Source organism: Rhinatrema bivittatum, chromosome 13 (genome assembly GCF_901001135.1).
Source record: "Rhinatrema bivittatum chromosome 13, aRhiBiv1.1, whole genome shotgun sequence".
Taxonomy (NCBI): domain Eukaryota; kingdom Metazoa; phylum Chordata; class Amphibia; order Gymnophiona; family Rhinatrematidae; genus Rhinatrema; species Rhinatrema bivittatum.
In genome coordinates, this window is record NC_042627.1 from 65,563,075 (window position 1) to 65,586,185 (window position 23,111).

A 23,111-nucleotide genomic window follows, 5' to 3' on the forward strand; every position below is an offset into this window, starting at 1 on the left:
GAGCGGGACTGTCTCTGTCCCACCCGAGATAGGGAAGCTTTGGTACATCCCACGGTCTGGACTGATCCGGGTACATACAGGGAAAGGAAAATTAGTTCTTAACCTGTTAATTTTCGTTCCTGTAGTACCACGGATCAGTCCAGACGCCCTTCCCTGTTTGTTTTTCTCTTTGGTCCTCTCAAAGCTTGTTCTTGCAGATTTCATACTTCATTCTTTGCAAGAATACTGAGCAATTACACCGGAAGCCTTGGTTGTTCCAGTACTAAGTATATGCAAGAGCGTATAGTCTTACCATGTTTCTTACATTGTTCTACAGTTGCTCATTTGAGCGTTATGGTTACTTGCTTGATCCTATTCTGGTTTTGTTGTTTTCTGCTTTGACAATGGTTATACTGAAGGGTTACAGGATAAGCTCTGTCCTCCATGTAGGACACCCTTTCAGTTTTAGTCTGTCTCCACCTGCTGGAAAGGAGGCTCAACCCACGGTCTGGACTGATCCGTGGTGCTACAGGAACGAAAATTATCAGGTAAGAACTAATTTTCCTGTATCCAGTCAGGGCTGACTTACTAGCAGTTCTGGGGGATTGTGGGTTTTGGGTTTGTTTCTTTTTAAGTCCCCGTACATATACCAGTCATTTTGCTTTGAAATGAGTTTCTAAGGAGATCAGTCAATAGAACAGATCTTGCTTGTAGGGCATATTAATTAGGCTGCAGACCTGCACAGGGGCTTCTGAACTCCACAGGATTTCTTTGCTGCTTTCAGAAATCTGGTAGCTCACCGCTCTGCCTGAAACTTGAATAGCTGAGGAGGGCGTTGGGTTCTGCGGTACACTTTTCCATTGCCCGCCGGGCTCTCGTATGTATGATAAAAGGGATCTGTTTATCTCCACCAAGATAATGAATTCCACTCTGTTTTTGGAGTGTGGCTTAACTGCTGCCGTAGCCTGATGAACTGCAATGTGAAATGTGTCTGAGTTTTGTTTTTTTTTCTGTTTTGTTTGTTTGCTACTTTCTGAAAAGTGAACGCTCAGTCAGTAGCAGGGACAGAAAGTCCTTTCAGAGGAGATGGAAACGGTTTGAGGACTGGAGACAGAAGCCCCTTTTTGCAAGGATTCACTGAGGCTTTTGTAAGGTTCAGCATATTTTTAACCGTGCAGTGTTTTTTTTGTTTTTTGGGGGTTTTTTTGCTGGCCTGAGGGATTAGAGCTTGAGTTCTTGGTATAATTTGGGTTATTGCAGTCTTGTTCCTATATTAGCAAGAAAAACTATGGACTGTTAACAGTCATAAGTTTCAGTAAAATATTTCAACGCCAGGCATTTAAGGCCAAATGTACTAAGCATTTTTTCCCATGGATTCCAAAGGTTTGATTTTTCAAAGCGTTTTTACCTGCATAAAAATGTTTCGTGCACATAAATTGCACTTTAAAAATCAGCCTGGGGATTGTATGGATAAAAGCCCAAATAAAATCATACGAGGCGTCCTGGGAAGCAGGGAAAGGATTTACGCACATAGTTTACATTTTCCAAGATATGTGTTGTTAAAGTGCACACACAGTTACACCTGCTCCGAGCATGTGTACCGGGATGACCTGCAAATGTTCAAATCCGTTTTGAAAATCAGGGCTATGGCCTGTGGTTACAAATTACCCACACTTGTAGCCCTCCATTGGCTGTTTGAAAGTTATCCTATGCATGGGAAAATCTCTTTGGTGTGTCTGGCCCTTTATAGGGTAATTCTCTAAAAACCTTTGTAACGTACGCGTGGCCAAAGCAATGGAAAATTGATTTTAAAAGATTTTTAGCCTGCATAATCCCATGTGCTTGTATCTCCCAGTGCTTGAGGCGCTTACTAAGATCAGAAACTGCCTTGATGCTCTTTCTAACTGGATGAGAGATTATAGGCTCTAAATTGAATATTAATACAACTGGTATCTTATATCTTGCTCATATTCCTATGGCAGACATACTTGCGTATCTAATATGTGATGACATGAAGATTACGGTTTCAAAGCAAGTACGTAATTTTAAGCTTTACACTTGATACTATGCTTTCCCTCCACCCACAAGTCAGAAACCGCGAGATCAGCTTTTTCCTTTTCCTCCTGCTAGACCAGTTCGTTCCACTTTGGGTTTGCCACTCCTCAGCTGCCGGAGACGAGCACAAACCCTGTCTCCGGCCGTGATCGTGAAGTTGTAACCTGGCCTGTATGGTAGATGGGCAGGACATGGATATTTTAAACCAGTAACCATGGGATTTGCATTGACGAGCAGCTCCAATTTGTGTGCGGTTTTGTTGTGCCCTAAACTACTTTGGTAAAACAGAAGTAAAGTTCACGCCTAAAAAATATGCATTTGAGCCGAGTGCTACCGTGAGCACACCTTATTATACTGGGGCCTCTGTGGGCGCTTCTAACGCGCGGGCTGCACTCAGATTTCCATAGGGAAACGACACGCGTGTTCCCTTTTGAGAATTAGCCACAAAATTATGCGCACAGGTACCGCGTGCTTCACATGCGCGATTGGTGTGGACTGCAGAGCAGGAGGAATCTAGCACGTGCAACAGTTGGGGGGAAAGCGCTAATTTGTGTGCTCTGTTACTTCCCCCTGTCCCGACCTTACCATGCCCACACCAGACACCTCTCTTTAATGCGGCGAGAAATAATGACAGTGCGCGCGCTTGCCGGCTCACGCCCAGGGATGTGGCTGTTCTATAACATAAGAACATAAGAAAATGCCATACTGGGTCAGACCAAGGGTCCATCGAGCCCAGCATCCTGTTTCCAACAGTGGCCAATCCAGGCCACAAGAACCTGGCAAGTACCCAAAAACTAAGTCACGCGCATATGTTATGAAATAGGCTGACTGTGAGGAAATGCCGCGTCTACCGCTTAAATGGGATTTTAAAAGATGCGCCCGATGCCAGTTTGCCCAGGGTAAGGGATAGGATTTCCGAACGCCCCTAGTTAAATCGAGAACCCCGCTGATCTGTTTAGTTTTCTTTGTTTGATGGCGTCTAACGTCCTCCACAGCAGAAGTAAAGCTGCGGGGCTGTCGATCCTGGCTGACCAGTACAGCCGTGTAACTGCTCTCACTGGATGTCCAAGTGGGTTTTCTTCAGGTGTAGGCTTTTGGGAAGGAGACCTCAGAATTTCTATAGGCGGCTCTGAGACTCTCTGACGACAGAGGGGATGGAACCTCTGGGCACGTGGGGGGAACTGCGCTCTCTCTCCGGGTTTTCATGCCGCAGATCTGCATATAGAAGACTTTTTTTAAATTTATATTCCTTTTATTATTCCGGAATGGCTGTATTAAGCATTTCCACTTTGCTGCACAGAAATTTTTGTCTTTCACAGTTCATTTAATGATGGCTACTGCCGTCATCTCCAGCATGAATTTAATAACCTAGGAACTTTTCCTTTTGGTAACTACAGCAGAGCACGTTGCCTTTTTTTTTTTCTTTTGCAATTTCCCTTGGCCTTTATAGGTCCTTTTTCTGCTATCCTTCAGTATTGCTTAAAGCTCCTGTATGTTGATTCCATGTAGAGGGTAATATTTAGTGGCATTGAACCACATCAGTGATGATTACCGCTGATGTGGCCAGAAGCACAAGTGTAGCTTCACGGCGCCTGCAGTTTCAATCCCCTCAGAAAGGTGATGGGGGGCAGGGGGAGGGAAAGTATGTGCCGGGTGCTGTTTTTAACTCCCTGCGGGTACTTTCCTGTGCCTGCTTTGCACCTGCAGGAGGATGTTGGTACCAGCGGACCCCGCCGGCCCCATTTTCAAAGGGCTGCCCCTCTGGAAGCTTCCCTTTTGAACATCAGTGCTGGTGGGTCTGCAGCCTCCCCAGGAATGAGATTCTTGGGCTGCCGGTACCTTTTTTTGCGTGTTTTTTTTTCCATTCGTTTCTGATTTCAGAACATTTCTTCTGCTCCTGGTTCTTCCACCTTTTGGAAATCGCACCCTCCAATTGATTTTTATTTTTCTTGTTTAGTGTCTGGAAGCACTCCCGTTCCTCTCCACGCTTTCTCACCCTGCCTTTGTGATTGTTGGGGAATTTTTTTTATCCCCTGAGTTGCTTCAGTCTTGATATGATTATCCATTTCTGTTTTATAACACTTCCATTTTTTTTTTTTTTTTTCATTTTAACTTAATTTTGAAAACAGGACTGAAGTCCCGGAACGTGGTAGAATGGGAGAGTAGGAAAACCAGGACTGCCTTCAGGGTTGATCTGGCTCGGGTAGCAACAGTAATGGAAAGCAGACGCTGTTTTCCGTGCAGAAATAAGACGCTGCTACCCCAGAACTGTGGCGTAGTACTATTTTCGTGTGTCCAGTTGACATGCATTTCATTAAGATCTGTTTTCCAGAATCTGATAGCTGCTATCGTTTTGCGTCATGCGGTAAATTTTGGTTTTATTTGAAGGTGGGGGTTTTTTCATTTTGAGGATTATGCGTTAAATGATCTGTTGCTGTGTCTTGCAATGCTAACTCTCTTGCTTATTTGGAAGCCCATGCACCAGTATCATCAAGGAATTAAACCTACTTTTCCTGTGCACTTATGACAGTATCACTTGGTGTTTGTGTGGGAATGGAGGCTCCTCTCTCTCTCTCTCTCTCTCTTTTATTTTTAATGGGTGTTTCTTACTCTGCGTAGGGATATCAGCAGGCACCTGGAGGTGAGAAAGGCAGTTGCTGCCTGTGCTGGGATGCCCAACTACATCAGCTCATTGGAACATGTTCAAGCCAGACTAACCCTTTCCTACAACCGACGTGGAGACCTGGCCTGCTATCTCATTAGCCCTATGGGAACCCGCTCCACCCTTCTAGCAGCCAGGTATCAGCCAAGTCATCGCCTTGGTTTTTTTCCCTCTTGCTCATTGGGTGAGGGTCAAGGGAAGAGCATTGCTAACCCAGGCTGATAGGCTATGTCTGTTTATTCCTGCTCCCTCTTACTGCAAATCCTCTACTCTTCCTATTAGATTCTAAATAGACAAAGATTTTAGGTTTTCTTTGCTTTATCCCTTTTTCATCAGTAGACGAGAGAGCAGGGAAATTCCAGTGAAAAGGGGGCACAGTGGGGGGAAAAGACATACATTTTTTTTTTTTATCTGCAAAATTTGGGGTTTGTGTTTTTTGTTGAACCAAAAAAAGTTGCATGGTCTTTCTTCAACCCTAACACCAAACTTTTATTTTCTAAGTGCTTCCTGTTTGTCATTTTCCTCCAGGCCCCATGACTACTCAGCTGATGGCTTTAATGATTGGGCATTCATGACCACCCATGCTTGGGATGAAGATCCGTCTGGAGATTGGGTTCTGGTGATTGAAAATACCAATGAAGCGAATAACTATGGTAAATTGAAAGAAAATTATATCTATATTAAACATGCATAGACGGACTGCACAGTCTGAGTTACCACCTCCAATATTTTTACCCGCTTTGTCGTTCTGTATCCTAGCATCAGTTTGAGAAATGATAGACCTGCACAAGCAAGTCTTACACAGGCTCCAGGGTCTTGCGTGTATAAACTTACAACTCAGGACCTTTTGATTCAAACTTAGCGCAAACATCTCTTCGGGATTAGTATATTCTGACATTGGTAGCAAAGAAAATAAAACGCCATCAAAACTGTCAAGAATGGTGCAAAATTGCAAGTTATTAAAAAAAAAAAAAAAAAAAAAAGCCTGAATTCTGCAGACTATGAAAAAGTATTTGAAGCTTTTTTTTAAAACTATAGTTAATGGAATTTTGTATCCTATCCATAGAGCAAACCTTTTTCATGTAGCAGCCTAACTTTCTTCAGATATGTTGAATAGAGGGATACGTAATCAAACTGCCCACGGTTATGAAAGCAAAAGTGCAGGGTAGTCTTTCTGTCGGAAAGTTGCACCATTTTGATTAAACCGAACTTACCCCTGTTGTCCCATACTCTCTGTCTCCTCCTCTCCCTACCCCAAGGACACCTTTTAACCGTGCAGGCAAAATTTCCAACGTTGTAGCACAATACTGGTTATTTCTCCTCCGTTGAGCGCAGGCAATAATCCAGGGACATTTATGAACATAAAATGGTGCTTTGGGTATTGCCCTCCCCATGCACCACGTTTTTAATCTGTTTCACTCCTCTGTTCCTCCAAAACCACGGGCAGGACTATTCCTGTTAAAGGCAACAAACACGTCTAGTTTCTGTAAAACGCATTAATAAAGACAATTAGTGCACCAAAAGGGAAACTGGAAGGCAGTTTCATTAAGGATAAGGCATCCAGTAGGAAGGAATGGTTTTAATTACAGCATTTGTTTTGGAAGAGACAGCCTCGGAGGGTGGTAGGAAAGAAAGGAGGAAAGCTTTACTTGTTTGTAAGCATTAATCAGTCCCATCCCAGGCCTTGGAGATGGAGTTGGAGTTTTATTCCAGAAGTGGTAATTTAAAACACACGCGGCCTGTCTTCTCGCCAATGCAGGCAGGGGGGGGGGGGGGGGCGGGGGAGGGGCTGTTTGCGCAAGCATACAAATGATTATAAAAATAACACGCGCGTTCTAATCCCAGACCAAACCTGCTGCAGTCTACGGTTGTGATGGAGCATTCCAGATGTGTTTATATTTCACCCTCCGTCCTCCGAGCACGCCTGTGAATGCACGCTCATGGATTCTTCCGCACCTATAGCTCGCTATTACGGAAGGCTTCTTTGTAAAGAATTCTGGTCTTTGTTTGAACGGGAATCTGTCTTGGCATGCTTTCACTGATTCCCCCGATCTAATCATTGGTTTAGCTCGTAGAGTTCTTGGTTGCTTGGGCTGTGCAAGAACATTGTGGCTTTTTTTTTTTTTGGTTCTGTGTTTCAGTCTGATCCTCTACCAAAACATGGTCTTGTGTTGTGTTCTCATAGTTTTAGTGCTTAATTATAAAAGAGACTCTGCTCTCTTTTTGAAGATGTCAGATGGTTTTAATTTCTGAATGTTTTACACACACACACACACCATACTTTCTCACGCCACTCTCATTCAGTAATGTAATGGTAAGAAGACAACAGTGAGCTGCAAAATGTAAACCAAATGTGTTTTAGCAATGATCTGTACTCGTAAAATAAGTTGAATTATTTTTATTGTACATTGCAGTCTGACTGGCTCTTGCATGCAGCACGGTAGAGAGGCATTTACCTGGTAGTGCAGTATAAATAGCAACAATATTTTGCATACTTTTCACTTGCCTTATCGCACTAATGTCTAAGGCAAGGTACAGCATAGTAAATCAACCATTTTTAATCCATCAAATGAATCATATTTTCAAACAAAAAGATAAAATTGAACAGAAATAAACTATCTTTAAACAATATAAGCTATAAATGAAAAAAAATATATACAGGCTTCTGGACACCAATAAAAAGTGCCGTATGGCGAAGCTTATGGTTTTGTATCTTGTTTGATGGGGCAGTCGTGAACAGACATGTTGGCTATTCCTGGACTTTAATCACCATTCTTGTCTGGACAGGCACTCTGACCCAGTTCGACTTGGTGTTGTATGGAACGGCATCAGAGTCGCCGGGTTTTTCAAGCCAACTGGAAAGCAGCGGCTGTAAAACCATCGCGTCCAGCCAGACCTGTGTTGGTACGTACGGGGGTCTGGGATGAGGGAGTGCGGCAGGGGGGGAATTACTCGAGGGGGGGAGGGGGAGGGTTGTGCTGAAAGAGGGCTTTTCTTTTTGCTAACAACTGTTCCATTCTGTTTTCCTGGACAAAGTCTCGCCGACCCCTTTAACTCATTTCTGATAAGTACAGATTGGTCCCATTAGTTCATTTCTTGCAGTCACTAGCTATGCTGAAGCAAAACGAGCGACGTGGTATCTGGAACAATTGCACCAAAATTATAAGGCTCGGTGTTCTCAAACACGCTCATGATACAACATGAAAGTACGTTAGGGGGGCCATTTTATAAGGACTGAAGCCTAGCAGAAGACACAAGTTCCAACTCCCATCAGTGTATTGTAATTGAGGCCCCATAGACAGCCTTTCTATGTAAAGGATGTTTAAATATCTTGCAGCTTTACATAAAAGGACAGGCTACGGGGTTTGATGAGTCCATCGCTCTGACCATGTAGCCCCTTCTTCTCGAGTCATTACATTGGCTCCCCATCTGCTTTCCGCAGACGTTTCAAGCTTCACTTACTCTGCAGCTCCTCGTTACCTCTCCTCTTTTCTTTCTCCCTACTCCGTTCATCAGGCAGTGTCTCTCCGATCTGTCTCCTCCTCCACTCTCAACACCACCCCGCCTTGCTGGGCCAGATACAGGAAATAGACTTCCCGAGTCTGTGCCTCGTGCTCCCTCTCTGGCCTTATTCAAAGCCAATCTAAAACCCACCTTTGTGAGTTTGCTTTCAAATCCTAACCACTTCCCTAAAATACCGGTAAATACTTCCTTTTTTTTTTTTTTTTTTGTCATATACGTTTCTTGACTAGATGTACGAGTTTATTTTGATCTGCACGTACGGGTGTTAGGACTTTTTTGGTTTTTAGCATCTCTGTCTTCCTGTTACTGACTTTTCTACTAACTGTGACGTATAAATAAGTTTCTACTTAAATTTAAGTTGAATGCTATTCTGGTGATTGAGGCGTTCTTGGCCTGACAGTCTCCTTTTCCTCATTTTGGGCTCCTAGCTGTCTTGCAGCAGACCTTTCATTGGGACTTCAACCCCCTTTCCCCATTTTTAAACCTCCCTCCATGTAGCCCGGCTGTTCACAGTGCCGGTGCTTGGCTGTGGGCATGGAGCTTGGTTCCCTCCAGCAGCCGGCACGCATGCATCCGGAGTCTGCTCGCTGGGCGACGCGGTCGTGCGATGCCTGAGGAGCAGAAGCTGAGCTCTGGACTTAAATCCAGAAGTCTTGCATGGCAGCAAACAGCACTGCCCGGGAATCCCTTCAGCCCAACATTTTTGAGACTTTGCACTTTGTTCCTTTTAATGCTGAGTTTAAACCAAAAGTCCAGATTTGTGTTTGTGAAGGAGCCTTTGTTTTCATTTTTCATTCATCTCCAACGGACTTTGCCATATGGGAATAACTCATTCCATGAAATAAACTAAAATTGGGTGTGCTGTGTCCTATGACTGCATACAACTATATTTTTGTTTTTCCCAGATGTTTCTCTTTTGAGAACACCATGTGCCTTTTAAATGTTAGCCCAGTTCATTTTTTTAAGCCTGTGAAAGAGAGAATGGATTATAAATCAATGAAATTAGCACTACATTAGCCATTTTATGATATATAGCTTTATTCAATCCAAACCTCACAATTATTCATTATGGATTGGGAGAGGACAGTGTGCATCCCGCTGTTATTGCAGTGTTAATAGTCCAAGTCCTTGTTTTACTCACTAGCTCTTGCTGCTCCTGGTCCCCAACTAGCAGTACGTTCCCTGTAGGATGGGACTTCCATACAAGATTTCCCTTGCCTGATAACTGCAACAGATGGTACTGTGCGCCACAAACCGTGAAACTGACAGGAGACTGCCTGGGAATGGAAGGCAAAATAGATTGTGAAAAAATTCCCTCTTGGGAAATGTGAAGGATTATGTAGGTCAAAAATAGCTGTCAGTGTATCCATTAATCTAGCTCTGAAATGCATCTCTTGTTTAGTTACTGGTACATTGTTTTTGGATTCATGTGATCTTTCATATGATCATCACATAGCTGAAAAGCAGCTGCCACCCTTTGATACGCAGCTGATTGATATATTTAAGGCGGCAATAGTCTGGATAAGCAACCAATTAAATACCATTAAGTTCTTTAGAAGTAACGAGATGGAGCCAGTTACTGCATGGTGGGATAAAGAATCAGAACAAATAACTGTACCATCGCGTCACTAAGACTTGATGAAGAAAAACCTCAACCAAATATACTTAGAGCTGGGTTCCAGTTTACATTCCCTTATTGTATAAGATTATTCTTTAAGGCATGGAAGGCTCTCCAACCAAGAAAAATGTGTTCAGATTTGTGCCTGAAAAAAAACAAATTTGTAGCAGTGGAGTTGCCATGAGCTACCACATCTTTTCCAGAATTTATTTCCAACTCTTCCTGCCTTCATTCTCAGAGCAGATCCTTCCTAGGGCAGGTTCCGTAGAGGATGGGCGAGTTAGAGAGCTTGGTTGATGTATGTGGAAAAGGAGAGATGCACGGCTCTGTGCACCACGAGGGTACGTGCTCAGAGTATATATGTGCAGGGAGGAATAGTGGTAAAGATGCAAGTGCATGCACCGGAGAGAGTCCTGGGGCTGAGAGGACTCAGGTGTACCAATAAACTTGGAAATAGCCTTGAAAACAGATTTTTTTTTCAAAGTATTGCTGCAGTCATGTGCATACCCCCTGTTACTCCCTCCCCCCCCCCCCCCCCCCCAAAAAAAATGTTGGTAATTCAACAATCATGTCCCTACCACTACCCTTCCCAGAATAATCCTAAAAAAATCATATAATTGGACACTATATGTTTCAATAAAAACTGTGTGTATATTATTTATGTATGTGTATACATATATATATTCACACACAGTATGTACGTAAAGTTAATGCTAATGTGTTGAAATATTCAAGTGATTACCCTATTTGTAACACTTTTTAAAATTAGCATTTTTATAGAAAATCATATAACATCTACATTATACACTAATAAACTATTAAAATGTACGCATCGATCCACTCAATTCAGGAGAGATGTTCGGACCACTGAGTAACACATGTCCAACATCAGGGTCCTTTCAATGATAACGGGGTTCAGTGCGTTCTCTGCTGGAAAACACTTGGTCCCTTTTACTTGTTCATAGCAGCGTCTCAAAATCAGGGTCAGGAAAGATCCCATCCAGTCCTCAACAAAGACCCCTGTTTCACCCAATTACGGCTTCATCATGAGGAAGAAACTGTATCAAGAAGGTGACCCTCAGAAATTGGACCTTTGTTGAGGAATGGATGGGATTTGAAAGTTTGAACATGCAGAAGGAAGGCTGAGGTTTCTTAAAAAAAACAAAATCCTTCATTTGAATCCATTGATGACAATGACTACTCGGTAACACTTGAATATTGTATTAATGTACAAACATTTAAAACTTTATATCTGCCTTAGGTTATTATGTAATATATATATATATATATGTTTATGTGATTTTTGGGGATAGACTGTAAGAGAGTCCCATGAAATACCAAATTTATCAATTAAAAGAAATTCATATTCCATTGGTTGAAGTGTCTGGCTGTGCCAAACTGGAATGTTTCCTTTTAGTACTCACCATAGAGGAAAAAAATGAAATTTCGTTGTCACTTCAGTACTAGGCATTTTGTGAATTAACACAAAACCCTGCAAAAAAAAAATTCATTCAGAACCTATATACAAACCTGCCTTACCAAAACAGCACTAACGCCTAGAAATCAAACAGTAGCAAGTTCTCTGTATAAAAAAGGCAGCACTGCAAATATTCCACCGGCAGGGGCGGATTTGGCCTATCGGGGGATCGGGCATCCCCCGGCGGGCCAGTCGCTCTAGTCACGTGGACTGCCGAGTGCGGCCGTGAGAGAGCCGCGCTCTGCGGACCACGTGGTAACGCCTGGGCGGCGAATCCCCCGGGCCTGTCGTCATCGGGGAATCCGCCCCTGTCCACCGGGTTGTAAAACACAGTCAGCCTCCTGTTGGGGAAAATAGATTCCAGCTGGACTGCACCAGATCCCTAGACAGAACCTTCATGCTGACAGAATATCTCGCTTCAGTGGCACATGCAGAGCACAGCCCTTCATCAAATACACAATAAGTGATCACAGAGTAGAAACAAAATTATAAGGACACAAACTTTTTTTTTTTACTTTTTTCTCCATTGACCACCGGCTTCACGCCCCCTTCCCATTCTGTTCCCTGCAGACAGGAGAGGAACAAGAGCAGAGGAAGGGCTGGATTATGGAACAGAGGGGCTCTTCCTCCACTCAGCCCCATCTTCCTGTTTCCTGTGGGCTGCCTGAGTGGGGGAGGAGCTAAAGCAGGAAGCAGAGGGCTGTCCTCCTCTGCCCGAGATTCAGGGTAATAGCCAATTAGTTGTCAAGGCAGAACCCGGTGTGCTCGTGCAGTGGGCACTCTGCCTTTCCCTGTTCTAACGACCCCCTCCATTCCCTCTTGTTCTAGCACTGGCTAATGTTGGTGGCACAGTGTTGCAGTCGGTTAAGATTGCTGCAAAATTAAAGGATTTCATTTTTTCTCCTTTTAGTTTACTGGATTTAGCATGCTTGCTTATTTTAACCTCGGTAGAATAGTTAAAATGTTAAATTAGAGCACTTCACAAAAAAGTGGTGAAAAGGAGCTGCATGGGGGCCTCCTGATTGTAGATTAACAAAATAACAAATCCCTCTCCTCATTTAACTGTCCTTAATTGAACCCAAGGATCATAAAGCACATGAAAAGCAGCACAAATTTCATCATCTGTTATAAATTAAAACATTTTTTTATTTCCCATCTATGTGAGAGCAGATTGAGAGCTCTAAATAGATTACCTCCAATTTAAATACTTTCACCACCAGTGGGACTCCGCCATCTTATATTAATGAGTCAGTTGGAACCAATTAGCATCCAAATGACTTTGAATGAAAGGAAATATTTCCATAATGTGAGCAGCATGTAAAGGGCAAGGCGGAGGTGAACATCTGAGGGCTTCCTAGTGAGGCCCGTGTAATGCCCCTTGGGTTGCAGAGCGAGTGCCTTCTTGGCGCGAGACCAGTCGTGTTGAGTCTCTACAGCCCAGTGTTTGAGAAATGGTTTCAATATGTGTGAAGTATGTGCACAGATTGGAGACCTCGTACATTCAGCCTGCTCTCATGCATGCTCCTCGAGGATATCCTGGAAACCCAACTTGGATGGTGGGGGTCCTCCCGGACAGGTTTGAGATGCCCTGCCCAGTACACTCTCCAGTGCAGGGTTTCTGACTCTGGTCCTGGAGTTACCCCATAGCAAGTCTATTTAGTATTTGTTAAGGTAAATCTCCTGCATATTCATTGTGGCTATTCTGAAAACCAGGATGCCAGGGGGTACTACAGGACTGTCTTGTGAATCCAGTCTGATTAGGGCTATTGACCACCTCTGCCACAGCCCCTTTGGAAAATCTTTGTCTGTATAGGATACGCATTAAGATAAGAGCATGTTTGAAAGCGGTGGCTAGAGACATAATGGAAGAAACTCATAAATACTTCGGGCCCCAAGAGATGGGTTTTGGTTTTTTTTAATTAAAAGGGTGATACAGCAAGGAGTAAAACAGCAGTGCCATGCACTTACTACAGAATTTAAATTTTCAATGTATATTACAATACTACGACTTAACATTTCTATAGCGCTACTCGACATATGCAGCGCATACAAATAACACACAAGACACCATTCCCTGCTTAATAGAGCTTACAGGCAAATACAGTATGTATGCCTACATCAATACATAATTAGGGCTGTTTTCCTTTTGAATTCTATTCAGCCAGATTCTACCACTTCCACATGTAAAAATGTTATTACTAATGTAAATACCTATACCTAATGTTATTCTCTTTCTTTTCTTCTCTCCTCCCAGTTCTATTACCTTGTTATTTGTAACTGCTTCCTTCTACACAAATAGGTTATTGAATTGTTTACTGTACACCCCTGTTATATGTAAACCGGCATGATGTGTTTGCAACATGAATGCCGGTATATAAAAATTTTAAATAAATAAATAAATAAATATCAGAATGTAGCTTATTAAATGGATGCTGATCTCTTTCCCTGCTTAAATGCCTCTTGTTCTCAGCCACCGATAGAGGCTTGTTGAGAGAGCCTTCCATAAGAGCTGAACATTTTTTTTTTTTTTTAATATTGTACTGATTGTGTATTCTGTCCTGTACCAATAGCTGTAAGAAAAGCCTGCTCTAACTCACTTATCCTGGAGAACAACATGCAGATAAAGTGCCTTGGCAAGGTCATGTCAGATGTCTTTGGCTGAGGCTTGACTTAAACAGGAGTCTCGTTTCCAGCCCGTTAATCTAGCCTCTAGACTACACCGTCATTGAAACAGAACTGATGATTTTAATAGTGGGATGTTGTGGAGCTTTCTTGATTGCATGGTTGCTGAAATTTTGAACTCTGCAATCAGTACACATTGGCCTTTTACTAAGATCCAAGCGCAGCGTCTTGAGTCGTGAGCTAAGGGACTTGCCCCTTCTTGACCTTTTGGCTGAGTGAGAGCCTGTACAATACGGGTGTGATTCGGAGGGGGTTGCTGCTGTGGGACTCTGGGAGAGGGTGGGGAGAAAGGAAATTAAAAAAAAAAAAACCAACCCTGCTTTTTGATCTTCAGGGTCTCTCACCCCCTACTCTCTCCAACCCTGCCTGTGGGCATTAAAATCTTAAAATCCGACCCTGCTAGTTAACGCTCTGCCTCCCACTGGGACACTATGATGGAACAGCCATTGCCAAAACAGGAGGATTATACTTTCTGCTTTAAAAAAAAAAATGGGATGACTGCAGTTGTTAGTTGGGCTTTTGTAGGCCATCCCAGATCAGTTTTGTGGGGAAGATTCTGATTGGGAAGCATTTTTCATCCAATGAGTGCTACACGGTCTGCGTGTTGAGTATCCATAGCCTACTTGTGGTCTGTATTGAATTCAGCACTCTTACCTATCTGCGTGCCCATTTTTTTCCCCTTTTTTAACCCAATCTTGTGTGTTTTATCTCTGCAGTGTGTGAGGAAGGATTCTACCTATACCTGAAGAGCTGCGTAAAGGCTTGTCCTCCCGGCTACACGACCAGCGTCCAGAAGATCCACTATCCTCTGGAGAACAGCGTGGAGCCCATCTTGGCAAACATCTGCGTCCCCTGCCATGCGTCCTGTGCCACCTGCAAAGGCCCGGGGGTCAACGACTGTGTCACCTGCCCTGCACACTCACACTACAATAGCCTTGACTTCTCCTGCTCCCGCCAAATGCAGATCCTGCGCGAGTCCCCGCCCACGCAAGAGAAGCCGGAGGAGGCAACTCTGGGGTCTAACTGGCCTGTTTTCCTGGCCGGCCTGAGCTGCGCCGTCATAGTCCTGGTCTTCATTACTGTCTTTCTCATCCTTCAGTTCCACTCGGGGTTCAGCTTCGGGGGGAGGAAGGTGTACTCATTAGACAGTGGGATAATCCCTTACAAGGGGATCCCCTCGGACATATGGCAGGAGGAGGCATCCGATTCTGACGTGGACGAGAACACGCACAGTGAGAGAACTGCCTTCATAAAAGAAAAAAGTGTCCTTTGATGACTGCTGCTTAGCTTAAGAGCCCACACCCCTTCCCGTCTCCCACTTACCCCCAGACACTGGAACTCTCCATTTCAAATTTATGGTAAAGGAACAAGTCCAGTCTTCTGCACCCGTGTCTTTCCAGTGGAAAGGGGCTGAGAGAGGATGGTTGACGTTTTTCTTTTTTTTTTCCTTTTTCTCCTGGTATAATAGTGCGTTTGTTTTAAATTAGGGATTAACTATATTATCAAGCTCTGTCCTATGAAACAGATGTAAAAAATGTTACCATGACTGTGATTGCACACAACTGCATTTTTATACATACACGGGTCCCTTTTTTTTTTTTTTAAACCATGAACGCATCCGGTGTTCTGGGAGGAAGCCTCCAAGTCCACAGAAATTAAAAAGCTGACAGTCTCTTAGAAGAAATGTTTCCTATGTCACCTTCTTCAGCCCCACTGATATACAGGATATTCCTCACAAAGATATCACTAGTGAAATGCACTCATCCTTTTTCCTTTTCTCTTCAGGGCCCACTTCGTTGCTGCTTTTGCAAACATGGCAAAAGTCCAGTTACGTAACTTGATAAAATATTGACGCAGGCAAATCAACAGTAGGCTGATCTTTCATGCCTCTTGGGTGGCGTTTGCCCCCATTTCTGTGCTGCAGGCAGTGAGTGGCCGCTCTGGTCGAAGCATCCTGTCCTGAGAGAGGGGGCATGCATTTCAGCCGTCATGCCTTGTGCATTCTTCTCACCACGAGGTGACCTTCTGATGTCCTGAGACAACAGACTCACACACACACACACACACACACACACACACACACAGACTCACACACACACACACACACACTCACACACAGACACGTTTCTGACTAATCTGATGGTAAAAGCTGACCTTAAATTTGTTTAAAAGAATGTTTGGACTTTATGACAGTATGAATTGGAGTTTTTAGGGGAATAGATAAGACTGTATAATTTTACACAGATTTAAAGATTTGCAGCTGGACGTTTGGAAAATTGTACCCATTTTAGATGAATTCAGAAACTTTAAACCCATAAGTAAACAAGCAAGCTTGTGAGTTATGTGCACAAGTGTGTTAAAAAGTGTGCAACACTGCACGCCTGCTGGGGGAAAAATGTTTAGGAAGCATTTACGTGGTATTGTGGTTTCACGTTTGCGCGGGTCTAGAGTAAGGCAAATGACATAGATTGCTAACGAGCTTTAATTATCATGGGGGCGCTCAAGAAGAAGAGTAGGAAGTTGGACCGCCTAACGTTTCAGTTTTGTGTTGAAACTTTAAGGAAGAAGGGAATGTGTGCGATACTGTGAGCATCTTGTCAGCAGGTTGGCAGCTGCAGAAGACGTGCCACCGGCACGAGCGCAGAGGAAAGTGAAGGCAGCTGACTGGAATGAAAGTGAACAAAAATGAGATGTTAGCTTTCAGACTGATGAATTTCTTACATGCTCCCTTCCCACTACAGCTGGTCTGCATTGCAGTTTTGCGTATTCTTGGCAGTGTTGTGCTTGCCAGTTCCTTATAAAAGGGCCCTTGCAGGCTCTGCTCCACCTAAGGCCCGACTTGCAAAGCATTTTTTTCTACTGACACCAAATGCGGGGGGGAGGGGAACCCTTTAGTACATCTGACTCTTAGCGTGGTCCTCCTGTCGTAAAATAACGTTAAGCGGTCCTGAAAGCGTGCAGGTGCTCCTTTGCTCTGCATCACTGCCTCTTGAACTGTGTAGTTGGACTCCCCCATAAATAATTCTCATGCTCTGCCCCCTCCCATCTTTTTATCTCTCTTCACCCTTCGAGATGGGGGGGGGTACAATTGTTGCCTTTTTGTATTCTTTATATAAGCAATAAAGCTCCAGAGGCAGCAGTTTGCAGGGATACCCAAGGTTGTCTCTTCTAAGGGAGAGCCTGTAGCCTGCAGTAGAACTTGTTTTGGGTGGTGTAGCTGCTATGAAACGGATATTATCAGTATGACAACTTTCTTTCCTGGCTTTTTGGCCGGGCATTTCCCCCCCCCCCCCCCCCCCCCCCCCCCCCCCCAGCTCATTTGTACTTCCAGATCAATCAGAAGCAAGAATTCCAGGCAAGGAGATTCCTTGCCCTCCCACCCCCCCATAGTTATATCCTCCACATAGCCCAGCCAGTGCAGCAAAAGTCCACAAACTGGCTCCATCTATTCTAGACCCTGGCTAATGTGACCCGAAGTCTGGCCACCATGTGTGTTGCTGTTCTGCGATGAGACTCCCTGCACCCACCAGGCTTCTGCAAAGTTTTCAGCCTCAGCTGGTCCAGGGAGCAAAAATCTAACCCGAAAAGCTAATGCAGGGCCCACCACTTGGCAGTGCATAGCACTTGCCACTGAGCCATACGGCTGGTCCTGTTTGCAATTTATTTTTTGCTTTTATCTGTGTTTTTTCAGTTGACACGGGTCTCCCGCGTACAGATGCAGAGCGTGCTGACCAGCTTTTAGAGGCCCTGTTAGCCGGTGATGGTGCCAACATTCTGGTCCACTGTAAACAATTACAGAACATAATTTAACAAATATTGAAGACTGAAAGTAAATAAATCTGTTCTAGCCAAGATTTCGTCTTCATAACCAGTGACAAGACAGAAACAGTCTTTGCCACCATATCTTAAAGTTCATCTTTTAAGATTCCAAAATGCCACAGAGATTATATCAGTTGGCAAGTAACTGAAGGAAAACATTTTAGGATGATCAGTCACATGCTCCAAACTGTAGCTGTGTAAAGCTACTTTTTTTTTTATTTATCCCATGATCAGAATTAATGATTTATTTTACAGTATTAATCCTGAATGCTAGGCTGTAGAGTCCATCATGCAACCCACCTTCATTACAATACAAGTGGTCCACAAGCACAGTTGGCTGTCACTTGCATAGCTATTTTAGGAATGTTTTCAGGTTTAAAATCCAAATGTTAAAAAAAAAAATATATACCTTTGAATGACTGGAAAGAGGTGTACAGTCTTCTCTCCAGAGCCTCTCAGTTATTTCTGTATGGATCCATGGTTTCAGATGTCTAGGCAGGTTCTGAACAGAATAGGGTGTTGTAAATGCTTCTCTGAAAGTTTTTAAGGTTTTTAGCTTCTCAAAGGGAATTGCTAGAATACTATAATTTTGTAGGGATGTGCATTTGTATATATTTTTTTTTTTTTTAGTGCATGCCATTTATATTTAGTGCACACCAAATAAAAGCGAAAATAATGAAATTGAAAAGAAACACACAAAATGAATTTTAATAGTGAAACGAACTGAAAAAGAAAAATTTTCTGGTTGCACATCCCGACTGCTCGGACATACTGGCCATAGTAAACCAGGAGGTTTTCTGCTTGCCTTCTGACTGGCAGCATCCTGTGCCTACATTTTGGCTACTGGGTTGCCAGGTAAGCTTTGTGTGCCCACCACTGTAGTAAATTTATAGGGCTCTTATTTGTTTAATAATTTCACTTGTTAGAAATCTCAGGGGCTTTCAAGGTAGAGCATCAAAATCCGCATGCAAGCATTTCTTTATTTTAATTCTGAAACAGATTATATGTGTGGGTGTATAATTGGAGGAAGAGAATCAAAATGAATTCCTCATCGTGGCTTCTTTCTGCACATTCTCCCTCTTATCCTACTTGCCCATGCATTCTCTTCTGCTGTACTGGTCTTTCCGCACAGCACGCACGCACACACTCAACATAAATATAATAGAAGTACAATACTTCAGGAACGGAGCTAAACTTTATGAAAGTTCATACAGTGAACACTTGGTGTAGCACTAGCAGACCCTTCTCTTTCCTCCCTCCCCCCCCCCCCTCCCATCTAAACCAAGGAAAATACCACAGAAGCAAGTCCAGGGTACAGGTGAGAACTGATTTCACCAGTAGGATTGTAAAAGATCACGTCAAGCTTGGAAGGTTCTTGTTCGGGTTTTCCGAGGGATATCTGGTTAGCAGTGCCAACGCCAGCAGTATATAAACCCTTCCCAGGGGTATCTGGAACATTTGTGAGAGACGTCTGCCATACTCCCGCACTTCCACACGTTCCCACAGCCTCGTTGCCGCCGCCGCCACCACTATTTGGCAAGAAGCTAAGATAGCTAGCAAGGTGTGCACGCCCAACCTTTTAAAAAACAAAACAAAAAACACTCGATGTAAGCAAGAATTCCTTGTTTCTGTGCCTTCTGCATAACCCTTTCCATGGAGCTACAGGTGTGTCAGCCTGCCTGATGGACTTGGTGTCTTTCCTCCCTCAGGATAGTTCTGGAAGCTTCTTTGCCTCAGTCAGCAGTAATGTGGCATCCGCAAGCCTAAAGCTGATGGAACGTTACTGTGTAAGGACTCGGTCAGGGGGGGTGGATAATTGCTAGAAGATGTCCTCTTGTTATCCGTTATAATTGATTGAACTCTTACGGAACCTTCTTCCTTACGACCCGAACTGCAGTTTCATATCTGATGGAGGTTGCCTCTTGCCATTACCCTTGAGTTTCAGACAAAATCTTTTCACGACAAAAAAAAACAAAACTTCCGTATATGGGCGGCTGCTTTCTCCTTTGTGGGTCGTTCGAACCAAGGAGTGCTCGTGTGGAGACAGTGTGGGGAGAAAGCAAGGGGGTGCCCCTCTGAGATGGGGTACTAGTAATTTTTCTTTGGGGGAGAGAAATCTATATTATATGTGATTTAAGTAGAAATGGATCGGGGAAGTAAATCCTAATGGAGCTTATTTTTGTATCATACCTTTTTTTTTTTTTTGTGCACAGTAATTTTCTTGTAATTTAAACAAGGAGAAATTGCTTATGACAATTTTTTTATTTAATGGATGTGGATATACTGTTGAATAGAAAGATTTAAAGTTATTAAATATTCAAAACTATGCAAATAAATAGTACTTACAGTGTTTTGTGTGTCTCTGTATATAAGTGTGTGTGTATGTGTAAAGACATTTTGTCTGTAGCAGCTAGCCCTGGTGTTATAATGTTGGTGTTTCCTGTTAGGACACTGGGACCAGATGTGCTAAGCATTGTTCCCGTAGACACAACATGGCAGAGACCCCCTTAGTACACTTGGCTTATGTTGGATACTCAGTAGTCCAATGGAGCAGTAACAGTGGAAAGTTCACAGACAGCTGCTTCCCAGATGTTTTTGTCACTGTGGCATCTGTACTTTGCAGCGTAAAATATAATCCTGTAGACTTGTGTTGAAATGAGGCCAAAAGTCAATGCTGCCTTTTTGGAGCCATAATGGCACAATGTTGTGTAAAGTTTGGTCTCCCCCTGCTGGAAGAATTGCCATCAAAATCCCTGGAACTCGATCAGCAACTAGAATCTTAGACATTATATGGGCTGTTGTTTGTCTAGGGACTTTGTACGGGCAGGGCAACTTCCACCAGAGCACATATTCAGCCCTTTTACTGCTCTGAAAGGATTCCTTCTCTGGGGGGGTGAAATCTAATTTTCTTTAGTCTCTAAATGTCCTCCTTGTTCTGCTCTGGGAGTAAATTTGATTATCACATGGAGAGGATTTTCTTAGCACATTAACAGGCCTGTACAGTACAGTGTGGTCCGGTGGAGCGCACTGTTAACCGGCATTTGGATGCGCGTTTTCGACACACTAGCTTTACCCCTTATTCAGTAAGGGGTAATAGCGTGTCGAAAACGCGCGTCCAACCCCCCCGAGACTAATAGCGCCCGCAACATGCAAATGCATGTTGATGGCCCTATTAGGTATTCCAGCACGATACAGTAAGTAAAATGTGCAGCCAAGCCGCACATTTTACTTTCAGAAATTAGCGCCTACCCAATGGTAGGCGCTAATTTCTGCTGGCACCGGGAAAGTGAACATAAAAGCAGTAAAAACTGCTTTTCTGTGCACCCTCCAACTTAATATCATGGCGATATTAAGTCGGAGGCCCCAAAAGTTTAAAAAAAAAAAAAAGATTTAAAATCAGCCAGCGGGTTGAAAACTGGACGCTCAATTTTGTCGGGGTCCGGTTTCTGAACCCGTGGCTGTCAGCAGGCTCAAGAACAGATGCCGGCAAAATTGAGCATCGGCTGTCAAACCTGCTGACAGCCGCCGCTTCTGTACAAAAAGAGGAGCTAGGGACGCGCTAGTGTCCCTAGCGCCTCTTTTTACCGCCGGGCCTAATTTAATGTCAAACGGTTTTTATTAAGTTTAACAAATAAGGCAAGGTAATGGTTTACAGCAATTGTCATACATTGGTGCCCACTTATACAATGTGTGCAATCATCTGCCCACGAGAGATGGGACCCGTCGGATAATCAACCATTATTCTCTAGGGCACCAGCGTCCAAACGCCATACTCCCCCCCCCCCCCCCCCCCCCCAGTTCCTTGGTCCATTATCTGTTCACTAGGTCCAGTTTAATCACGAGGAACTCAAACCCTGTGTGGCTACTCCATTCAATACATGACTACGAACCCGGTGAGAAAGTGATTGAATATAGAAATCCCAAACACTTAGGAAGCGACGTTCACGACCGCCGGCCCTAATTTAAATATTTTAGTTTACCGAATCGCGCACACAGGATACTGGCCTGTGCGCGCGCCAGGAGAGCAGGCGCTCTCCCGCGAACTTTACTGTATCGGCCTGTAAGGAAGCTGAATGCTCTAAGGCACAATGATTTGGGCCAGTAATTGGACCAAAACTGGAGAGAGAGCCCCTGCCAAAAGAATATTTGGAAAAGCAGAACTGAGTGCTGACTGAGTAACAAGTACATACTGGTAAATTGACCTGGATGGACGTACAGATCCATAGTTGTGCCAGGCTCCTAAAGAAACATATAGGGTGTGTGAAATGTGCATACTTATTTTAATTTCCAAATTTTACTGTGCACTATTTTGGATTTTAGTGGGTACCAATTTCCCGAGGACAGCAGGCTGTCCGTCCTCACACATGGGTGACATCATCGGATGGAGCCCGGCACGGAACTTTGATCTCAAAGGTTCTAGAGCGTTCAAACATGCCCTACTGAGCATGTGCAGCTGTAGTTATCACCCTGCTCTAGGCAGAGTCTCTCGGTCTCTTTCGGCGGAGCTGTGTAGTCGCGGTATTCAGCTTTGTGCTCTCCTCACAGTTCTTGAAATTGATTTTTTTTCTAGAACTGCAGCTGTTTTTCTTTCCTTTCCCTTACAATAGTTTTTTCTTTTCCCGCATGGCAGGCCTTAGTGACCGCAGTCTATTTTTTCCCTTATTAAAAAAAAAAACCCCCAAAATGCTGCAGTTTAGTATCTGTGTCCTCTCCTTCTGTCTGTTTTTGTACCTTTGTCAGGTGCTGGCAAGACTGACAATGCAGTCCGTGGGTGATCCCTGTAGGCCGCTGAGCCTGGTGCCTCGTCTGAGCACCTGGGCAGCAGTTCTATGTCATTTTACCGATCGATCGGCATCAATGGAGGTTCGGACAGTGAAGAGATCGAGGACCACACTGTTCCTGGGGGGGGGGGGGGGGGGGGAAGAGCTCATTCTCCCCATATTCAAAGCAACAAGTCTCCACTTCGAGGAGCCTGGAAGTCATAGCCTCCCCTCCTGCTTGCCTGTGATGGCAGTGCAGTCTTCATGTGAGGGTGAGCAGGAGCCTGGGCAAGCAACTTGCCACTGCACCTTCGGTGCCTTGTCCAGTATCGGTTGTCTGTGCACATCTGTGATCAGTGCACTGATGATCTGACACAATGTCAGAACCATGTCGGGGACTAGGATTGCCATTGAGGTCATGACCGCCCTAGATACCATAAGGACTACATGCGCCAGCAAGTGCCATGCACGCTTTGACCACGCTGGCTGGGCCTTCTGTACCATAGGCATCTGTGGGCGCCATAGAGTCTCGATGCA

The 23,111-nt window shown here is 44.0% G+C and overlaps 1 protein-coding gene across 1 annotated transcript in view; it reads left to right on the forward strand.

The window, feature by feature from the left end:
* Positions 1-20,164, forward strand: part of LOC115074808 (furin-like) — a 180,813-nt gene extending 160,649 nt beyond the window's left edge. Inside the window, exons 13-16 of the mRNA XM_029574656.1 lie at positions 4,654-4,833; positions 5,225-5,349; positions 7,484-7,600; positions 14,712-20,164. Coding sequence (XP_029430516.1) covers positions 4,654-4,833; positions 5,225-5,349; positions 7,484-7,600; positions 14,712-15,268 — 979 coding nt within the window. The 3' untranslated portion in view covers positions 15,269-20,164. The remainder of the gene's footprint in view (positions 1-4,653; positions 4,834-5,224; positions 5,350-7,483; positions 7,601-14,711) is intronic.
* Positions 20,165-23,111: the final 2,947 nt, after the last annotated feature.